The sequence below is a fragment of the Vanessa cardui genome, chromosome 21 (genome assembly GCF_905220365.1).
Source record: "Vanessa cardui chromosome 21, ilVanCard2.1, whole genome shotgun sequence".
NCBI classification, from domain to species: Eukaryota; Metazoa; Arthropoda; class Insecta; order Lepidoptera; family Nymphalidae; genus Vanessa; species Vanessa cardui.
Genome location: NC_061143.1, coordinates 7,876,338 through 7,896,203, shown reverse-complemented (window position 1 = coordinate 7,896,203; position 19,866 = coordinate 7,876,338). Strand labels below are relative to the sequence as shown.

The 19,866-nt window shown below is 30.2% G+C and overlaps 1 protein-coding gene across 1 annotated transcript in view; it reads left to right on the top strand.

Annotated features, from left to right (window-relative positions):
* LOC124538734 overlaps positions 1-19,866 on the top strand; it is a 138,274-nt gene that overhangs the window by 63,306 nt on the left and 55,102 nt on the right. Inside the window, exon 4 of the mRNA XM_047115905.1 lies at positions 17,091-17,152. Coding sequence (XP_046971861.1) covers positions 17,091-17,152 — 62 coding nt within the window. The remainder of the gene's footprint in view (positions 1-17,090; positions 17,153-19,866) is intronic.

The window sequence follows — 19,866 nt, the reverse complement described above, 5'->3', positions numbered from 1 at the left end:
AATTGAAATTGTACCATTTCGAAATAAACCTCTTTCGAACAAGAAATTGAAGTAAAAAAACAAAGTAAAATATATTGATTTATCAACGAGTTACACAACGAGATGGGAACACATGATAAAGAAAATGTATAATTAAATAGAACTGAGATACGATTTAAATAGATTCTTTTGTGAGATAACAAACGTCATTATTATGAAGTCAAATGTATTAAAAATTATATTGGTTACCTAATAGTATAATATCATAATGAAAACTCAATTTTGTAAGCGAGTGTACCCGTCAGTTATGCTTAATGCATGTGATGTAAATTCATAGAAATAAGCCTTATTCCGTGTCTTGAAATATAAATAAAAATCTTATATTTCGCTGCTTTGTTTATGATTAGCTGCCAGGTAGCTGAAATTAGTGCCTTCATTTTTAGATTATATATTTATCAAAACGAAGAACAAATAGATTCATTATGTAGATAAATAAAAATTAAGTCTTGCTTACCAAACACAAAATTAATAAAATAATAAATCAATTAGCTGTCTTCATTTTTATCATTTTTGTATATCTTTACACATTACATCATTAGTCATTAAGAACTAAATTACTGTTATTTAATTTATTTAAATGCACGAGCCATAGACTTAAGCATTTTAAAAATAGAGCTGGCGAATTATCAGTTAGACAGTGTAAGCCTGCCTTCATAGGAGTCCCGCATGGAAATTGTTGGAGCGAAAGATTGCTTATATTTAAACAGAATGGTGGCATATGTTAAGTTACTGGTAAAAAGTAGAGAGTAAAGAGGTCTTAAGAAGTGCATTGTCTATGGTTTCTACGAAATGGTTAATCCGGCCCTGTGTAAATATTAACTATTCTATAATTAATTACGGCTTAACTTGATTTATCGTAATCACAAATAAATAATTATATTCAAACATACTTCAATTAATTTTGGAATGTCCATACACAAACGGCGTAATACCAATTATTTTTCTTAATTTGTTATAATCAAGAAAACAATAAGGTTTTATTTGGTTATGGCTATATTATTTAACCTCTTTGGTCCCGAACCTTCAGTAGCCTTTATGTAAGCGCTAACGACAATGCCGCAATATTCTTAATTAAATTAATTGTCCACCGCTGGCTATTCCAACAACAATTAACTCCCGTAGTAAGGTCGGAAATAATTATTTTCGTATCAATTATAACAATCGATTGCGATTCAATACAATAACCGATTCGAATCGGTGTGAGAAGTTAAGTAGTACTGTATATAAAAAGAGCTTATATCTATAATGCTGTTAAAATAAAATGTAATACACTTATAAAGATTTTTATTATGTATTCATTATTCAAATTGTATAAGAAGATACAATTATAATTAGACACTATTTGATGTTAATTTAATTTTAATTTTTTTTTATACTAAAAACTTTTTCGTGTCAAACCTCTTTTTTCATTATTTATATTGAATCTATAAATGCAAATGCACAAATTCCTATCCCATTAAATATAATCTACAAATATTTTATCTGCTATTAGTCTATTACTTTTCTTAACAACCTCTCGCTTTATCTTCGAGGAATAAAATAAACAATTTACAAAATAAACGTAAATACAATAAGCACAAACATTAGATTATATGACCTTTAAGTTCTATACGATTATTTAAGGGATATGATGATATAAGAACAAGATATTTGTACATTTTATTTAAAAATAATCTTTTCTTAATCTACGGAATTTTTCGTTCTTTTTTTAAATTATTCCTTTATTCGAAATTAAAGATATGAGTCTGAACTACTAATACTAATTTAATTTTTTCTTTGAAGTTTTAGGTAGATATAAAAAATTATACCCTTCCTTAGGGTTCAAGCTTGTTTCATAACAAATCTCATCAAAATCGGTTCAATGGCTTAGCCGAGAAATGTTACAGACAGACAGAAAGACAGAGTAACCTTTTCATACAGTATTACTATAGATATATAGTATATTCATGATTCTTAAAACTTTTTTTGCTTACCTAATTTGTTTTTTATATTTAAAAATATAATATATACAAACCCAAACGTACCTAAGTCTTAAGCGTTAAGCGTAAATACCGATTGTAATATTTTCTATAAAAAAACTAAAACTGATACTTTAATTTTTTTTTTGATTTTTTTTAGTCTGGCGAATACGGTCTCATATTCAGATTTAGGTTAACCTTTTTACTGTTATATCTTAGCACCTTTTTCAAAGTCTTTTGTACCAATGTAGTTATAAGGTCCCGCGTTGACAAGGTCAATCAAATACATGTATTACATTCATACAATCATCAATCGCCATTAACATACAGTGACATGACCTCACATCGAATTATAAACGGTTCTCGCTTTCAATTGTTTTAACAAAGTTAGTTTAACTCTTGTGAAATGTGAGGTCACTCTGAGCTTCAGGGTATACGGATTTTATATTAACAATACCTTTTGTGTTATTAATACAATTAATTTTATTATAAAGTATTATACGTTAATTGAATAGGACAACATAGAATTTTTAATTTTTTTTTATTTCTTTTAATTTTATATATTACGTTATACTAGTTCTCACCCCCAGTTTTGTGTGGTTGATAGTCTGGCGTTAGGCATAAAATGTGCATTTGTACAAAATTTCAACGAAATCGATTCAGTGGTTTAGTCGTAGAAGGCAACTTACTTTCACAATTATAATATTAGCACAGATTTTATAGATTCATATCTTTGTATAATATTAGTTGTGAACATGAACATAATTTTAAAAGTATTATACAATATTATATCATTGTTTTTAATATGTATAGATACTAAAATAGTTGTTGAAGTAAATAGTTTTTTGTTTCTTTAATATTTTGATTTATTAGCATTAAAATAATAAAATTGGAACCTATATTTATGTTTAAAATTCTTGTTCAGTAAATAAATTCATATGTTGGCTGTATGTTTGTATTTTAATACGTGCTTATATATACATAAAGGGGACGTACCTAAAAATAACAATATTTATTAGAAACCAATTCTCATGTCATTGAGTTTGTGTAAATTTGATTATAAAAAGATATAACTTACAAAATATATAATTGCATTAACGAGGAGATGATGTCTATACAAATATAACATACAATATGGTATAGCCTTGACGGAGACAGCGTGCTGGTGATGTGTTGCGCTGACATGACGATTACAGATTCAAAATTGATGACTCAATCTTCGTTTAATAATTATTGATAGTTGAATTGATAAAAAGGGATATCATATTTCATTCACGTTTATCCCGCAATTTTTGTTTGTCTTAAGTTGACAGCCAATTTAGTGATATTAATGATTTATGTGCGATTGCGTATGTTTTCGATTGCAAATACGAATTGACCTTAGGACTGTTGATAGTTGAAATAGTTAATTGTAATTGATTATACTTTCTTTAACAACTAACTTTATGTTTAATTTTATTTGAATATGTAATTATTTATTCATAAATGTCATGAAGATTTTCAATGCAATATTGATTTTCATCCAGGGTTCTGAATAATTTGTAGTTCAATAAACGCATACAGTATATAAAAAAAAGAACATTGTCCATTTGAATAGAAAATGAAAAAAATATTTTTAAAGTTGCGGGAATATAATATATGAAGTTAGCAAGTTTTTCTATCTTTATATGACTCAAGGTTAAGTTAGGGAAATGTTTAATTAAGCTGTGAAATTAATTGTAGAATTTGGTAGGAAAATGCGGCCTGGGTGGGTTATGTTCTTTCATTTGTCGCCAAATATCAGCTAATATTTAGAATTATTGTCTTTCGGTTTGAAGAGTGAATGGGACATTGTACCTGTAGCAAAAGGGACATCACAACGTAGTTCCCTAGGTAGATAGGACATTGTTCATTTAAAGTTACATAATTAATATTTCTTGTTGTACTAATATCTATAGATAGAGGTTTCCACATATATGTCACCCATTTCCCAATCCATCTAACAATATGACGAACAAAAAATTCCAAACTTAATCAAGGAAATCCCATGACCATGTTATCTGACACAATAAACTAAAAAAATTGTTTTAGTATTGTATTGGAAGTAACAAGCATTGTATCTTATACTTAATTTTGATATCAATATAATATACACAAGAACATGAATTAGTTTTGTTTGTCAATAGTCTAAATTTAAGGCGGGGGAAATTATGAAGCCTATTATCTTTTATAATAATGTTATATAGTAAAACCTTTTTCGAAACATGCTGCATCATTCGATATAAGTTTAATACTTTTTAATTATGTTATATTCAAGCATTAGTATAAATTATCTTGTATAAACCAGTACATCTGTACTACAAATTCCTTGTTTTATTAGAATTGTTTATCAGAATACATCGAATATGTAGGTGCATGATTTCATATAAATATACATATATAAATCCGTCTTAACCTCGAGATTCCTGTTATTGTGCAGCCGATGTCAGCATGAACAACTTGGTAGTAACGTACACTCCAAAGTAAATTTATTCATACTATTGAAACGGTCATAAAGGTATACAACAATAGTTCTTGTATTGAAATAATAGAATAACAATAGCCTCGATGGTTTACTAGACTTACAGATCATGAGGTCTCAGGTTCAAATCCAGGAATCAAAATGAAACGGAATGGAGTATGCATGTTGGCAGTGTTATACACTCATGCCTCGGAAAACACGTAAAGTCTTTAGTCTGCATCTGGTCTCTCCGAACGTTCTATAGATCAAATTGATATTTGATATTATATATCAAATAGCCTTTTATAAACACATTTGAATCATCATCTTACAGAACTTTTATTAAGTAAAGTTTCCATCGGTTGTATTGTTGTTCTACCAAGACGAACCGGCATGAAACTCAATAGTTACTCTTTCCCAACATTTAAAATACAAATACAAAGTTAAATACAATTATATAAAATATATCCTGCCTGAAAGTGAACAAGTATTAGTTCCACGCCTTTTTATCATCTATGTAATCTTATGTTTAATAATATGCTTTATGTATTCTAGTTTTGTAACAACTACACACACACTTATGTACTATATATGTGTGTGTAAACCAGTCCTTGACAACGTCTGCAATCAAAATTCTGTTACAAGGACTCCATTGGAATAATAGAAATTTGTATCACAGCCTGCACTCGCCCCGCACTATATATTATCAAACGCGATCACCGCCCAACTATCTAATTTCTAATCTTACTACAACTTAATTAATAGCCACTTGTTGAAATCGATTTCAAACTTGATTTATAAATCGAATGACCTGTATTTATTCATATCGATAAATACATAATGTCGATTAAAAGAACACGGTACGAATGCGTCCGCTCTCGTTTGTAATTTGTTTTGACAAATACATTCGTGTACTGTTTGTGTTTGAAGCCATTTGTAATTTTAAAACGTTTATAAAACTATGCCACCGTTAATTTACTATCAAACGTCACTCAATAATGTCATATTTTAATGCTTGAATTTGTCGTTTTTAATATTCTAATTAAGTTTAAAATCCATTACTGAATATAAAAATATGTTGTTATTCAGCCGCTTCAAAATATAAAAGTTAAGAAAAAGTAACTATTCCTTGTTATACATTACTTACGAATTAGAATATAATAAAGAACGCAAATCAAAAAGGGACCATTTCATTTCCTAGATATACTGACTATCGCCAAAGGATCTCAATAGTTGTATAATAACCGTTTAGTTTATTTATATTTTGAGAAGTCTTAAGTCGTAAGTGAACCAATTCGCATCGGAGCAACACGATAGAATCAATTCCAAATTTGAAAAAAGGAGAGAACGTTTAGTTCAGAAGTAAGATATTTTAAAAAGTAGTCACTGGCGATCTAGCTACGGAAAATAATTTTTCACGGCGAAAAACAATACTTTTAATCTATTCTGTAATAAATTCAACCATAGTAGATCGTTCGATTGATATTATGAAATGTCTAATTGTCACCATCTACCCTCTAGTAACGTATTCTCTTATCTTTCCATATATGTTTTTTTTTCAACGAAACTCACCACTATTATTAAAAGAAAAGCAAAATTTATATAAATACAGAATGGTTGCAGTCATTGGTGTTCTGAGAAGTATAAATTACTTTGTCTTAAATGATGATAAAGACAACAATACAAAGTCTTTATATTGTATAGCAAAAAGTATGTTTAAATATACTCATCTAGAAACATATATGTCAAGGAAAACTTACAAGGCTCAATGAATTTCAAACATATATTTTATATATGTTAAAGCCTTTCCCAAAAACTATGATAAAAGATCAAACACAGCCATACCATTCATCAAGAATCGTATAATTATATAAAAATACGCCATGGTTATAAAAAATCTATATAATATAATATAAATAACTAACGAACCTAGTGTTTAAAAACAAATGTCAAGGGAAGCGAATAATTATAAAATAAATAATAATTGTGCGTGCGTCTTGCGAAAAGCTTCCTAACTGATCATTTATTGCCTTCTACGAACAGGTGTTCGGAAGTCAATAAATTCGATGATAATTACATATGATGGCTTACTGTTCTATTGATAAACTTACTGATAGCAATTATTGTAGCTCACGCTATTATAAATGTGTATGTTTGAGCATTAACTATATCTAAACATTAACAACGTGTATTTATTTAATTCGAACCATTATGAATATTATTTTTAAAAAGTGCATAACAATATCTAAGAAAATGTGTGATAAAAAAATTTGTAGATAATTCCTCAAAGTAATAGAAACATATTTCTAACTATGATGACTCAAAATTATAATGATTATTTAAGTACATATTTTTTGCAGTTAAATAAAGATTATTCTAATTAGACATAAATTCGAAATTTAATGAGTAACTATATAAGAGATATATTTTCGATCCTGACTAAAGGAATATTTGAAAAGGCGTAAAATCCAACGCAGTAATTATATAAAATTTATCATTTGCGTTGCATTTTACATGAAAAATTGTAGGAAAGTGACTAACAGGGTTAAACACAGAAATATCCATTTATTTAAAATAAGAACTGTATCATTCCATCACGCTGCTTTAGTAGGGGTTTGTAAATACTCTGTATCATGGCAAATTTTCTTCCGACGTATTCGTCTCCACCACCGAGCATACGATGATATACCTATATGTATGAACCCTTGTGGGTTCATACATATAGGTATATCATCGTATGCTGAATTTTAACCAATGGTTGTCCATTGGTTAAAATTCAGTTGATCTAAAAATTGTAACAAACAACTCAACTATAATTTATTTATTTAATTAAAAAAGCGTTGATAAATCAATTTCTTGGATAATCGCTGAAACACTAATTGTTAGCATAGTTGGTAATAATATCTTTATTTTCAATACGTACGTAACGAAAGCTACACAACAATAAATTAAGTTTAATCAAGTCGAATAAATTAACAGAAATGTTTAATACTATCAGATATTACAGAGATAACCTGAATAGGTACCGAATAAATGTAATCTCGATTCAGACACTAAGTACAAATGCTGAGATCGAGGTATGCTAAAATGGTACAGTCGTTTAGGCAGAAATCAAGGTCGAAACAAACTCTTTGAAATACATGTCAATTTATACAAAATAAACTATTCAATTAATCAATATTGTCATATCAAATCAAATCGAAATAAACTTTATTCAAGTGGGATTTTACAAGCACTTTTGAATCGTCAATTAACAATTAAGTGAAGCTACCACCGGTTCGGAAAGTAGATTCTACCGAGAAGAACCGGCGAGAAACTCATGGAAGTCAACAGGTATTAATTCCACGCTTTTTTATCATCTACAAAATCTTGTATCGAGTAATACGCCTTTTTTACCAATGTATTTTTTATAAACGATTTGTGACTTACGAAACGCCAAAGTTAAAAATGTCTGCGGAATTTTATTATAGAAACGGATACCTTGCGCCCTTGATTTAAATGTATTTATGTATTTCAGTATGGCAAAAGATTTAATTGTCTAAATTCATCATTCATGTCATTCCTTGTCTGAGTAATAATATACTGGCTTACTTCAAACCGGAACAATCCTATGATCAATATTCAAGTTAGGCGGTAGAAATAAATATAGAGATAGATCTAGTATAAAGTTAGAACATCCTGTAAAATTTAAAAAAGACCTAAAACAATATGGAGTTCATTAATTTATTACTATTGGGCTATAACGGGAAATTTCATGCACGCAATTTTTTTATAATATTTGGCAAAGCTGTTCGATCGAAAGATAAAGAGCAGCTTGTAACTCAAATAAATACAGAAAAGAAAGTTATAATTACAAATATTGACAAAAATATAAATGAAGCCTACACGGACCTTCGAGCGATGCTGCTAATGTGACGTCTTCACACCGAAATGACTGGCTAATTTAGTTGACGCGTGTGAAACGATAATTGCGGTGCCGCTTGATAGATGAGCTTAACTGTAATGTTTTGACAGCTTGTGTATCAGATCGGCATTTTGATGGGGTTTCGTAACAAACAGAGTGCATTTTTAAACATATTATTTTTACATTTTTTTCGATTTATTACATACCTAATTGAAGAACTTTTTTTGTTTTTATTTTCAGAAAAATAAACATGGAACGAAATTTGAATTTTATTTGACGAATTTTGCGACGTTTGATTAGATTAGCGGTTGGACGGATATTGTGTTTCCTTTAATTCTTTATCAATTTAACATCAACGTAATCTTACCTAATCATCCCGATATTAAATACTAAAACTATATATTTTAAGACAGGCCAATATTGATTGAACGAAACGCCATTTGAAATTATTCTAAGTACTGAATATTTACAATTCATTTGACATTACAATGTATATGACCAAATTTACCACTAAATCCACTATCGTAGAAAGTACGATGGATTAAGATCCGATAACTCCTCCTGACGCTCTAGGCTATTAAACCACTGTTGACGAGGGCCTTACAGATAATTTCTAGTTGTCTTGATATATTTAGTTAACTTGTTACAAGATTACTTTACTCTAACTACCTATCTGTTTGTTTCTGATAGTCATAAATTATTGATTTAATTACAAAAGTTACCTACTTATATTTTAAAGTCAATATCATCCAATACATTTTAAATTTTGTCAAATTTGGTCAATATAGTTTTCAGTTAAATTCCAGACTGTAAACCTGCGGGCTTAATCTCGGTATCCTATACGCTATGTGACCGCATGTACCATGAAAACGCGGCCGAATGGGACTGCTTATGCAAATCGTATTGGCAATTACTACAAAAGAAATGGTCCTATACTCCGCACGAGAAATGTTCGTGCGATGCCTTTTCGGGTTCTACGTAAATAAGTCCATTGTCTATCAGTTCGCTGGTCTATTAATTGTAGAACTTTAGGTCATGTGTGAACGTAATGGCTTTTCGGTTCGATCTAATGATTTTGCAAGATTACCAATTCGCTACACGGCCTGCTTGTAATAGACATTCGGCTCCGTAATTAAGATGGCATTTGTAAGCACTGTTAACGTCTTAAATAACGATCTAACCTTTCTCTGGTGTTACACTGTTTCTGTGCTGACTAGTCATAGAATTTGGCCACAGAAATTGTTTTGAATTAAACAAAATTCAATTGTTTTATACTTGATATAGGAATCGCTTAAATCCTTTTTGGTGTCTACTGGCAGACTTGACAATTAAATCGATTTTTATTTGGACTTTGTACCTTTTTCTCACGTTACACTTTTTCTCGAATGACTGTTAAGAGGATTTGATAATAATTAGGATACTTTTTAGTATCGGAAAACTAGAAGATTGTTTTACTTATAATAGAGAATTAATTAGTAATAAGGTATATATTATACACATTTAAAAACAAACCGATGCAGAAATTGTGTAGTGAATCACCCTAGAAATATTTTCCTCATCAGAAAAGGAGAGCCATAAGTTATTTACAGAATGCAATACTAAAATAATATTTTAGAATTTCAATAGTATTAATCTATCAAAAACAAAGTAACAATCAAATTCCAAACTTCAAAACCGGAATTTTCGTTTTTATATTGTCTTATTTATTACACAAACCGTAAACCTAAATTTAACAATAAAATTACTAAAACAAACAGCAGTTAATTTCCCACTAAATTACTAACACAAATAATTAAATAACTTAAAACGGTCCACTCATAATTGTAAAACATCGTCGATTTTATTGAAAAAATAAACCAGTTGAGAGATTTCTCTATAAAACTGGTTGAAATCTATACCTAGGGCATCTTACCGAATTCCATCGAACTGGCAAATGGCAAGTTTATTTAAAGCGAGCTAGGCAGGTGGTTGGCTAAATTGAGATGTTCGTTAGGCCATAATGGTATGTATCTCGTCAATCGCGCCCGGTTATTTCTGTCGCCCGCCACCATTGCCACTATGTGTGATTGGATGCGCGCGCGCAGTTTTGAGCTCATTTTTAATGCAAGCAAAGGATGTTCTGTGTGAAATATTTATATTTGAAAATTTATTAAACTTGCTTTTATTGCATTCTATTTTTGAATTCAATTAATTATCAAGTCTTATAGAACACAGTTTTCGTCGCAAATTTTTCGTACAATAAGTAATGTATAATATGTTATATAATATATTTTTTAGTGTAGAAAAATAATGACAGCGCCTTAATAGCATTCGTAAAATAATCAAAATTAACTTCAAAACGCTGATTGATTGATTGACTTTAAAAGAATTTCACATAGTAATATTTTGTCCTTTTGTTAAGTAACAACATCATCATAATTAATAGCTAGTAAAAGTAATCATTACCGTTCAACTCGTAACTATTAAAAACCTTATAATACTTATACGTCCATTATTGAATACCGCAGTCAAATGCTAAATGAATGAACGTTCAGCCTTATTGTCCACTAAATCGTGAATAATATAGACTAATACGTTAATTATTTGAATTTAGAATTCGATTTTTTTTTAAAATTACAGTTGAAAAATCGAGTCAACCGAGAAAATTGGCCAGCTTTTAATAACCATTTATTATTTCAACAGCTAATCTCATGAAACTTCGTAGGTAGATCCCTCCACCCTCTGGGAAAATATGACGGTAAATCAAATACGATCGGAAAAAAACCCATAGATACATTTATTACAGACCACGATAGAATCTCTTGTATTTTCAACCGACTTCAAAAAGGAGGAGGTTATCAATTCCTCTGCATTTTTTTTAATTACACTTGTTGCAGCGATACTAGTACAACTGGATTATAGTTTTTAAAAGTACATGAAGATCAGAAAATTACATAAAGATTTTGTATAACTGTTATTCATCACTAATTACAATAATAACAGTCAATTCTACTATATTTAAATTTTTTATGCCATCTGTACATGATCATTGATAAAACATTAGTTACCGTAAGCATTAAATATTGTATAGCGCGTCATCGGTGGACGATAGGTTTTAAGCGGTTAGTACTTAGAATTGATTAGCGGACGCATTTGAAACGATAGTACGAACCTTAATTAATTAACTTAACCATGACGATGCGAATGCTCATTTAGGTTTATTTAAGTTTAAACTGTTTATAAAATAAATTACAAATCGCCTTATTTCGGTTAACTATTAAATAAAGTAAATGGCTTTCAGTATTTGATATTATATTTTATTTCAATAAGAAAAATATAATTTCAACATTCTTATTTCATAATATTGATGTATTCATAAATTTGTTGAATTGAAATTTAATCCTTAGTGTAATGTAACTAACCTAACCGATGATTGATTGGGTTCAAACGCAGGCAAGCACCACTGAATATTAATGTGCTTAATTTGTGTTTATAATTCATCTCGTGCTCGGCGGTGAAGGAAAACATCGTGAGACCTGAAGAAGAAACCTGCATGTGTCTAATCTCATAGAAATTCAGCCACGTGTGTATTCCACCAACTCGCATTGGAACAGCGTGGTGGAATAAGTTCCAAACCTCCTCCTCAATAGGAGAGAACGCCTTAGCTCAGCAGTGGGAAATTTACAGCCTATTTTTGTGTAGTGTGTTGTAATGAGCGCTTATTGTCACAACTTTCCGCAAAGTCCTTCCCCTTTTCACGGCTTAATTCATCACGCAAATTTTATGCAGGTGGGTGGTAACACATGTGGCAAAACTTAGTCAAAATATGCAGTTAACCTCACGATGTTTTCCTTCACCGCCGGACACGAGACGAATAATACATGAAAACTCAGTGCTATTGAACTTTGCTTAGAATGTTTAATGTTTATACAAGAAAGAAGGTCATATTAATCTATGTTAGAATATTTTGTGTAAAACTTTGATAGTTTGATTATAAACAATAACCTGAGATGTTGATTTTAAAAGTATTCGTTTAAACGAAAGTAGTAGCTACATCTAGTAACTAATCTATTATTTGAAATAAATATGTAATCTCAAGTCTATATATATTTTTTATAGTAAAGTGCCACATACGGACGAACGTATGTGCCACCTGATGAATGGTCACCATCACCCATAGACAATGACACTTTAAAAAATAGTAAATATTCCTTTTATCGTCAATGTGCCGCCAACCTTGGAAACTAAGATGTTATGTCCCTTGTGCCTGTAGTTACACTGGCTCACTCAGCCTTCAAACTGGAACACAAAAATACTGAGTACTGTTGTGTGGCGGTAGTATAACTGATGAGTGGGTGTTACCTACCAAGACGGGTTGCACAAAGCCCTACCACCAAGTAAAATAAACAAATTTTCGCGCGGTACATTATTTTATATGTAATTTCATTCCTTATTTAAAATAGATATTTAATATTATACCTAGAACCGATTTAAAGGTCGAATATTTCATATACAAAAGTAAATATGACACACTCAATCAAAGCAGAGTACACGGTATCTCCAAGCACACGTAAGCATAAAGTAATCGTTAAACTTAACATAACAAAATGCTTAGTGCCTTCGACCGCGCGTTAGAATCAGTTAGAAGCATGTTAGAGGTTCGTGAGCGCGATTTGTACTGACTCAGATTAATATTCAGACGAGTAAACCATTAGATTTCTATTAGATATAATTGCAAGCCTTTATCTTTGGGATGTGTTAGGTAAGGGTTCAGCTGTGCTTGTTTAAATCATTTCATTTCGGTTACGAGTATTACGTATCCGTTATCTGTATTAAAAATAACTAAAAACAGCATACTATAAATTGGCATATAACATAGATAATGTTTTTATTATTGTTTTGAAAGGTAGCCGCTCAGATGAATTAAAATGTAGAGCGCTGTATGTTACGTATGAAGCAACAAAACCGAATACAAAATCAAAAACTTATGCGTCGAAATTGTCACACTTAGTTAATTTAAGTATTATATGCATATGAGGTTAATTTTACTTTACTATTATCAGCCGAATAAATTATTACCTGATACTAAATTTCATTCACAAACATACATCTAAAAATTAACCAAAATGAATTAAATTATTAAATACGTAATATGTTATTGTAAAATAATATTTGTGTAAAATAATTGTAAAATAATAATATTTTTCTAAAATAAAATTATAAGTTAGTTATTGAAATTTATTACAAATGCAAACATAACAAGTGCAAACCAAAAAATTTACTTAGTCAAATGCTTAGCAGAAAAATTATCTCAATGTAACGAAAATACTGTCCTAAAATGAAATGATGAGAATTAATCGAATCGAATATATATATATATATATATATATATATATATATATATATATATATATATATATATATATAAAGATGACTACGATAGTATTACCAAAAAATATAACCTTTATCGGAGCTATAAGTTATCAATATTCTAATCCATCCTCCTTTAAAGATAGTTTAGAAAGTATCTCCTTATACTCTGCGGCGGGTCCATTAGAGCCTGGAATTATTCGATATCTTATCAATATAATCGGGTGCCCGCTCTCGGTTATTGTTTATCGATGTTTCAACCCGCCCGAGAAAGTATCGATAGATATAACCGATTAATTATAACAATGTTTGTTCCCTAAGTGCTTGCAGTGACATCGATTTTTGAACAATGCCTCGGAATTTCGCCGGCGGTTGTATAATTACGATTAGTATGATGTGCCGGATGTCCACAGATAACAAATTGTGATTGATGTTAAATACCTTCAAGGTTTTATTTCGTGTCATCGTTGAAATGTCATGATTGTTTTTGAACTCCAATATCTTAGAATAGGCTATTTGACAATGCGAAAAATAAATTATCAGCATTTCTTTATGTTCATGTATTATACACAAAAGTAATAATGATAATGATTACAAATAAGGTTATCTATAAAATGTATGTTTCAACACGATGTATAAATATGAAAATGTATTTTTTTTATGTAAAATAAATTGGTGAACTGGCAAATCGACCACCTCTTGGTAAACAGTCACCACTTCTCGTCTGCATTAGTATTGTAAGAATTTCTCTACTTCGGCTGTAGCGAGACGGGTTCACTCAGATTACAATAGGTATTGCTTTTTAATGACCTGTACTACTAAAGGTATATGATAAGTGAGTGGTTCCTGTTAGGTAACATAAAAAGTAATAGTACAGCCTGTAAATTTCCCACTGCTGGGATGAGGGCTTCTCTTTCATTAAGGAGAGGGTTTGGAACTTATTCCACCACGCTGGCAGCAATGAGACGCATGCAGGTTTCCTCACGATGTTTTCCTTCACCGCCGAGCACGAGAGAATTATAAACACAAATTAAGCACATATATATAGTGATGCTTGCCTGGGTTTGAACCCGCAATCATCGGTTAAGTTGCACGCGTTCTAACTGGGCCATCTGAGCTAATGGGTAACATATATGTATGTATGTGTGGACTTGCACCAAGTTTACTAATAATACTCATCGGTATATATTGTATATAAGCCGTTATTATTTCACTAATAATTAGAATAGTTATTAGACTTATTCTAAATTCAAACAACTTGTATCGAATATTCGCCCTTTAACTATATTACAATAAACCAACCGCAGACCACAATCAATCGCTTGCATAACTCAACCGCATCTTTCAACAACCGTTTAAATATTCTCTATTACAATATCCTTTCACAAAATTGTTAAGTGTAAACTCAGCGGGAGAATTAATCTTACATCTGTTTAACTACGTTTTATTTCAACGAATGTATAAATTACAGGGATTTAAAAAAAAAAGTAGTGAAAAGTAAAGTGATAGCCTTTTAATTTCCCACTGCTGGGCTAAGGCCTCTTCCTTTAGGGAGAGGGTTTGGAACACATTCCACCCCGCTGTTCCAATGCGAATACATATCCATACCACAGACATTAATTTTTTACCGTCTTTAAAGATGGTACGGAACCCTTTGTGCGCCAGCCCGACTTGCACTTGGCTGTTTTTTTGATTGAAATAGGTTAAAATATAAATACTGAATAGTAAATATAACTTTCTCAATCAAGAATTATTAAAGTAATATTACATACAATTAAAGCTCGACATTAGTAAATAATTAATCAGTTGCATGTAAGACATTGAATAATAAGAACGCGAAAAGATTTATTGTGATAATATTTAGTTCATGAAATCGTATTTTAAGTTAAAATCAAATACTATCCAATCCAATCCTATACCCTATAAGACCCAATTGAATTAACTTTGGAATCTTGATGATTCTTGACACTAGATTTAATTTCAAATCTAAAAAATGTCGAATACATTGTTTTCTCGATTGTACAAGAAAGACCATCAAACGTTCGATATACTTATAGTATCGAAACGAACCAATAGATTTAATCTCCTCTTAGGCCGCTCAAATTGTCAATTGTTCGAATTTCTAGTCGTTTGATATTAGGCTTAATGTTATTTGAATGTAATATTTATTAGTTTCCAAGCGTAGCTGTGACTGCTTTAAGGTAACCTATGTGATTTCCAAATTTCATTAAGGCCGGTTCAGCCGTTCTGGCGTGATTAAGTAACAAACATCCATTAATCCAGACTTTCCCCTTTATTATATTAGTAAGATTACAATATTGCGTTAAAGTTTGCATACCGGTGCAGCGTTATTGCTTATGTAACTAATACAGTTTTAATTAAAACATTCATAGTGTGTTAAATAGAGTAGAGTTTAAATTTTAAACGAAAGTCAAACTGAGTACGATGATATTTTTTTTTTTTTGGGAAACGGCATTTCTTTCATAAGTCTAATCACCACCTTAATTACATTTAAAAGTAAAGTCGTTAGTTATACACAAACGACTTTACTTTTCTGTCTGTCTATTGGTGCGCGCTAATCTCTGGAATAGCTGAAACGATTTTGACGACATCTTCACTGATAAACAGCTAATATATTAAGGAGTAACTTAGGCAAAAACAATAACTTTTCGCACAGCTAATACTAAATATAGCATTAAAACTAAAAACAGTAATATTTACATTTAAAACAGTATAACATTTACATTTAGCCGAGTGTGTAAATACCTTTGAAGTGGCATTTCACTTTGAACGGCAACGCTACAATTTCTTATCGATGCCGAACGCATTATGTTCGTATTAACTGTTTTATGGACACAACCCGTGGGTGTGTAATCTCTCGCTAAATGACAATACACGGTACACACGTAATTTCAACGATATCGCTTTCGAGAATCGAGATGAAATGACTATCTTGTCGTTAGGTGCTTAGAAAGTTACTTGCAACTAATTCCGATATCAACATGTTAAATTACATACAAATATAACATTTCTTAATACTGATAGTTTCGATATATACAAGTACAGCTTACTAGTGTTGTATAAGAGCAGCAATATCGATAAACTTTATATGAACATTAAACACTTAATATATATAAGTGTAATAAAGAGAACTAACAAAAAGTTTTATAGGTGGAAATAGTTCATTTATATAATTAATTGTATTCACATTTATAAGTAAAGTGTTCAGTAAGTGTTTAGTATTAAAGCGAATTATATCTTCGGATTTTAAGCAACTCAAATGTTTTGCGTCTTTTTTAATTCGAAAAAAAAATTTATGCAATGAAAATTAGTAATGAAATCTTTTCTGTTTTGTTTACAGTTTTCAAACGCTTTGATATCAACCAACAGTCTTCAAACGCTCCCAACTTCGGATTTTCGAAGGTAAGATGAATATAATATTAGTCAGTAGTATAACAATGTAGCTCATTACATTATTTAAGCCAATCTTTGCGACTTGCTTGACAATATTGGAATATATCGAGCCAATATATATAATAATTTACATATTTAATAATTGCATTTTATCAGAAAAATAATTTGTCCGTTCGGATGCGATCATTTAAATTATTATTAGTACTTGAATTTTAGAAATTTAACACTTTTTCGTTGTTGATTTATTGAAATTAATTAAAAAAATGTTATATTTACAATAGACCCAAAAATAATAACTATTCTTTAATAACCTCGGTAACGATAGCAAAACAATATGAATGAAAGTATATAACATTTTAATCTTTTAATTTTTATTATAAATATATACAAAATTAGTTATTATTAATCATACTTTTATATAAAACATTTAAATGCGTAAATTAGTTCTCAAAGAACACAATTACACGTTAAAAATACGAAACATTAAAGATCTTACCGTTTCCCACGCTGCATTGTGTTATACAAATTGGTACTCTTCATCATTCGTCATCTCTCTCTTCAAAATTAGTTTGCGGTACAAAAGAAAGGGATAAAGCTAGTGCACATTTATTTCAATTCCAGTAAACTACGTTATTAAATGGGCGTGACGTTTCGAAACCACTCATTAATTCCGATTTAAGGTCCTTAGTTAAATTTGAAATATTTTTACAAATAAAAACAACTTATATTCTTGTTTAACATATAAACGTGAGTTTTTAATTAATTTATTGAGTATAAAGTTAGTAAATTAGATTTAATATCTATGATTATATTCTATTTCGTAATTTCTATTTATATTTGAAATTATTATCGCAAAAAGCTCTGAATTTTTTTAATTAAAACTATAAATATATTTACAATATTATTTAATAAGCAAATTCCCGATTTCGAAATTTGAGTCTAGCAAATTTTTTTATACTAAAATGTTTCTTTAAATTTTACCAATATATGTCTAGGTAAAAATGACTACTACTAAGATTGTATTCAGTATGCCTTAAACATAACGACCTCTGTAGGATAACCCCAGTATCAGGAGCGGCAATACAAGTATCAAACCATTATAACACGTATAGCCAGTACCGATTTGTCACGAGCTGGATCAAAACTATGAACATTCGACTAACACTTCCAGCGCTGCATTGGTTTTCGACTTTCCTCTTATGATATACTAGTTGTCGACTACGGCTTTGCTCACGTTTATAGGGTTAGGCATCAAAATTAGTTTATTTCATTTTTTCGGAATCCAGCTTCCTTCATGAAAAATTACATAAAATATGGTTCAGTATTTTGGACGTGAAGCAACAGTGTTATTTCCGCATTTATAATTTTAGTATAGATTTATTTTGTTTGTTACGTATACTATCTCTTAAAACTCAACAACTCAACTCAACTCAACTCATTTGTATCCGTCGATCCTTAAAAAAGAAACATTCCTTATAGTGAATTTTTTTGTGCTGGTCCACTGGAATTATGTTGGAATAAACCTACTATATTTATGTATAATATTATAAATGTGAAAGTAACTTTGTCTGTCTGTCGCATTCACGACCAAACCGCAGAACCGAATTTCATGAAATTTCGTATAAAACAACTCCAAAAACAACATGAACTCCAAAATAGGAGATAGGCTAGGCTTTTTTTACCTAGCAATACCTTAATACGTAGCGAACAAAACTGGGGACAACTGCTAGTATACTATATATGTGAAGGAAACGGTTTCATGAAACCAAATGGCCTTAGATAAATCGTGATATATCTAGATGCAAGTTTAACTGTGGGGCTCTAATTCACACAATCGTATGAACAGTAAGATAGTCGAAACATAACGCGATTCTAACTTAACTATTCGAAGATATCTGTAACGTAATGGTATAGCTTATGAATTGAAGTGTTGTTTTTTACACTAACTTAGTATGGATTACAATTTAATATAAAAGTATCACGCTTTCAGTATATAAGATAATGTTGAAAGAGGTTTGATATATTTTCACGAACTGGTTAAAAAACTATTGAATCCAATTTATTTATTATTTGTAAGTTTGTCATCTCCAACTGTATCTTAGCAAGTTTTATTCACCTTAATAGGTAATGCATTTACTTTTAAGTTGTATTAAAATTGTATACCTTTGTACGTGTTGATGTATTTACCACTGGTGAATCTCAAATAAATAAATAAATATGAAAGTTTTACTTAATCATAGGTATAGTAAAGGAACAAATGTAAATATGCATGCATTTTGAACCAATACTTTTAGTAATATTGCAATATATTTAATAGGTTACATTTCTAAAAACGCCAGTACCCATGAGCGGTGTTGAGCACGGATCATCAGACTCATGGGTCATTTCACCTGCATATTTTATTTGAAAACAAAAACTATGAAAAATATAATAATGAATAATCTAAGCTAAGTTCGTTGAGTGTACGAATTACATCTTAAAAACAGTCCCTTATCAATATAGCTATACCTATAATAAAACAGCCCGTAAACTTCCCAGTGCTAGGCCTGCTCTCCCTTTGAGGAGAAGGTTTGAAACATATTCCATTACGCTGTTCCAATTCGAGTTGAGGGAATACACATGTGGCAGAATTTCTATGAAATTAGACACATGTAAGTTTCCTCGATGTTTTCCTTCATCGCCGAGCACGAGATGAATACAAATTAAGCATAAATATTCAGTTT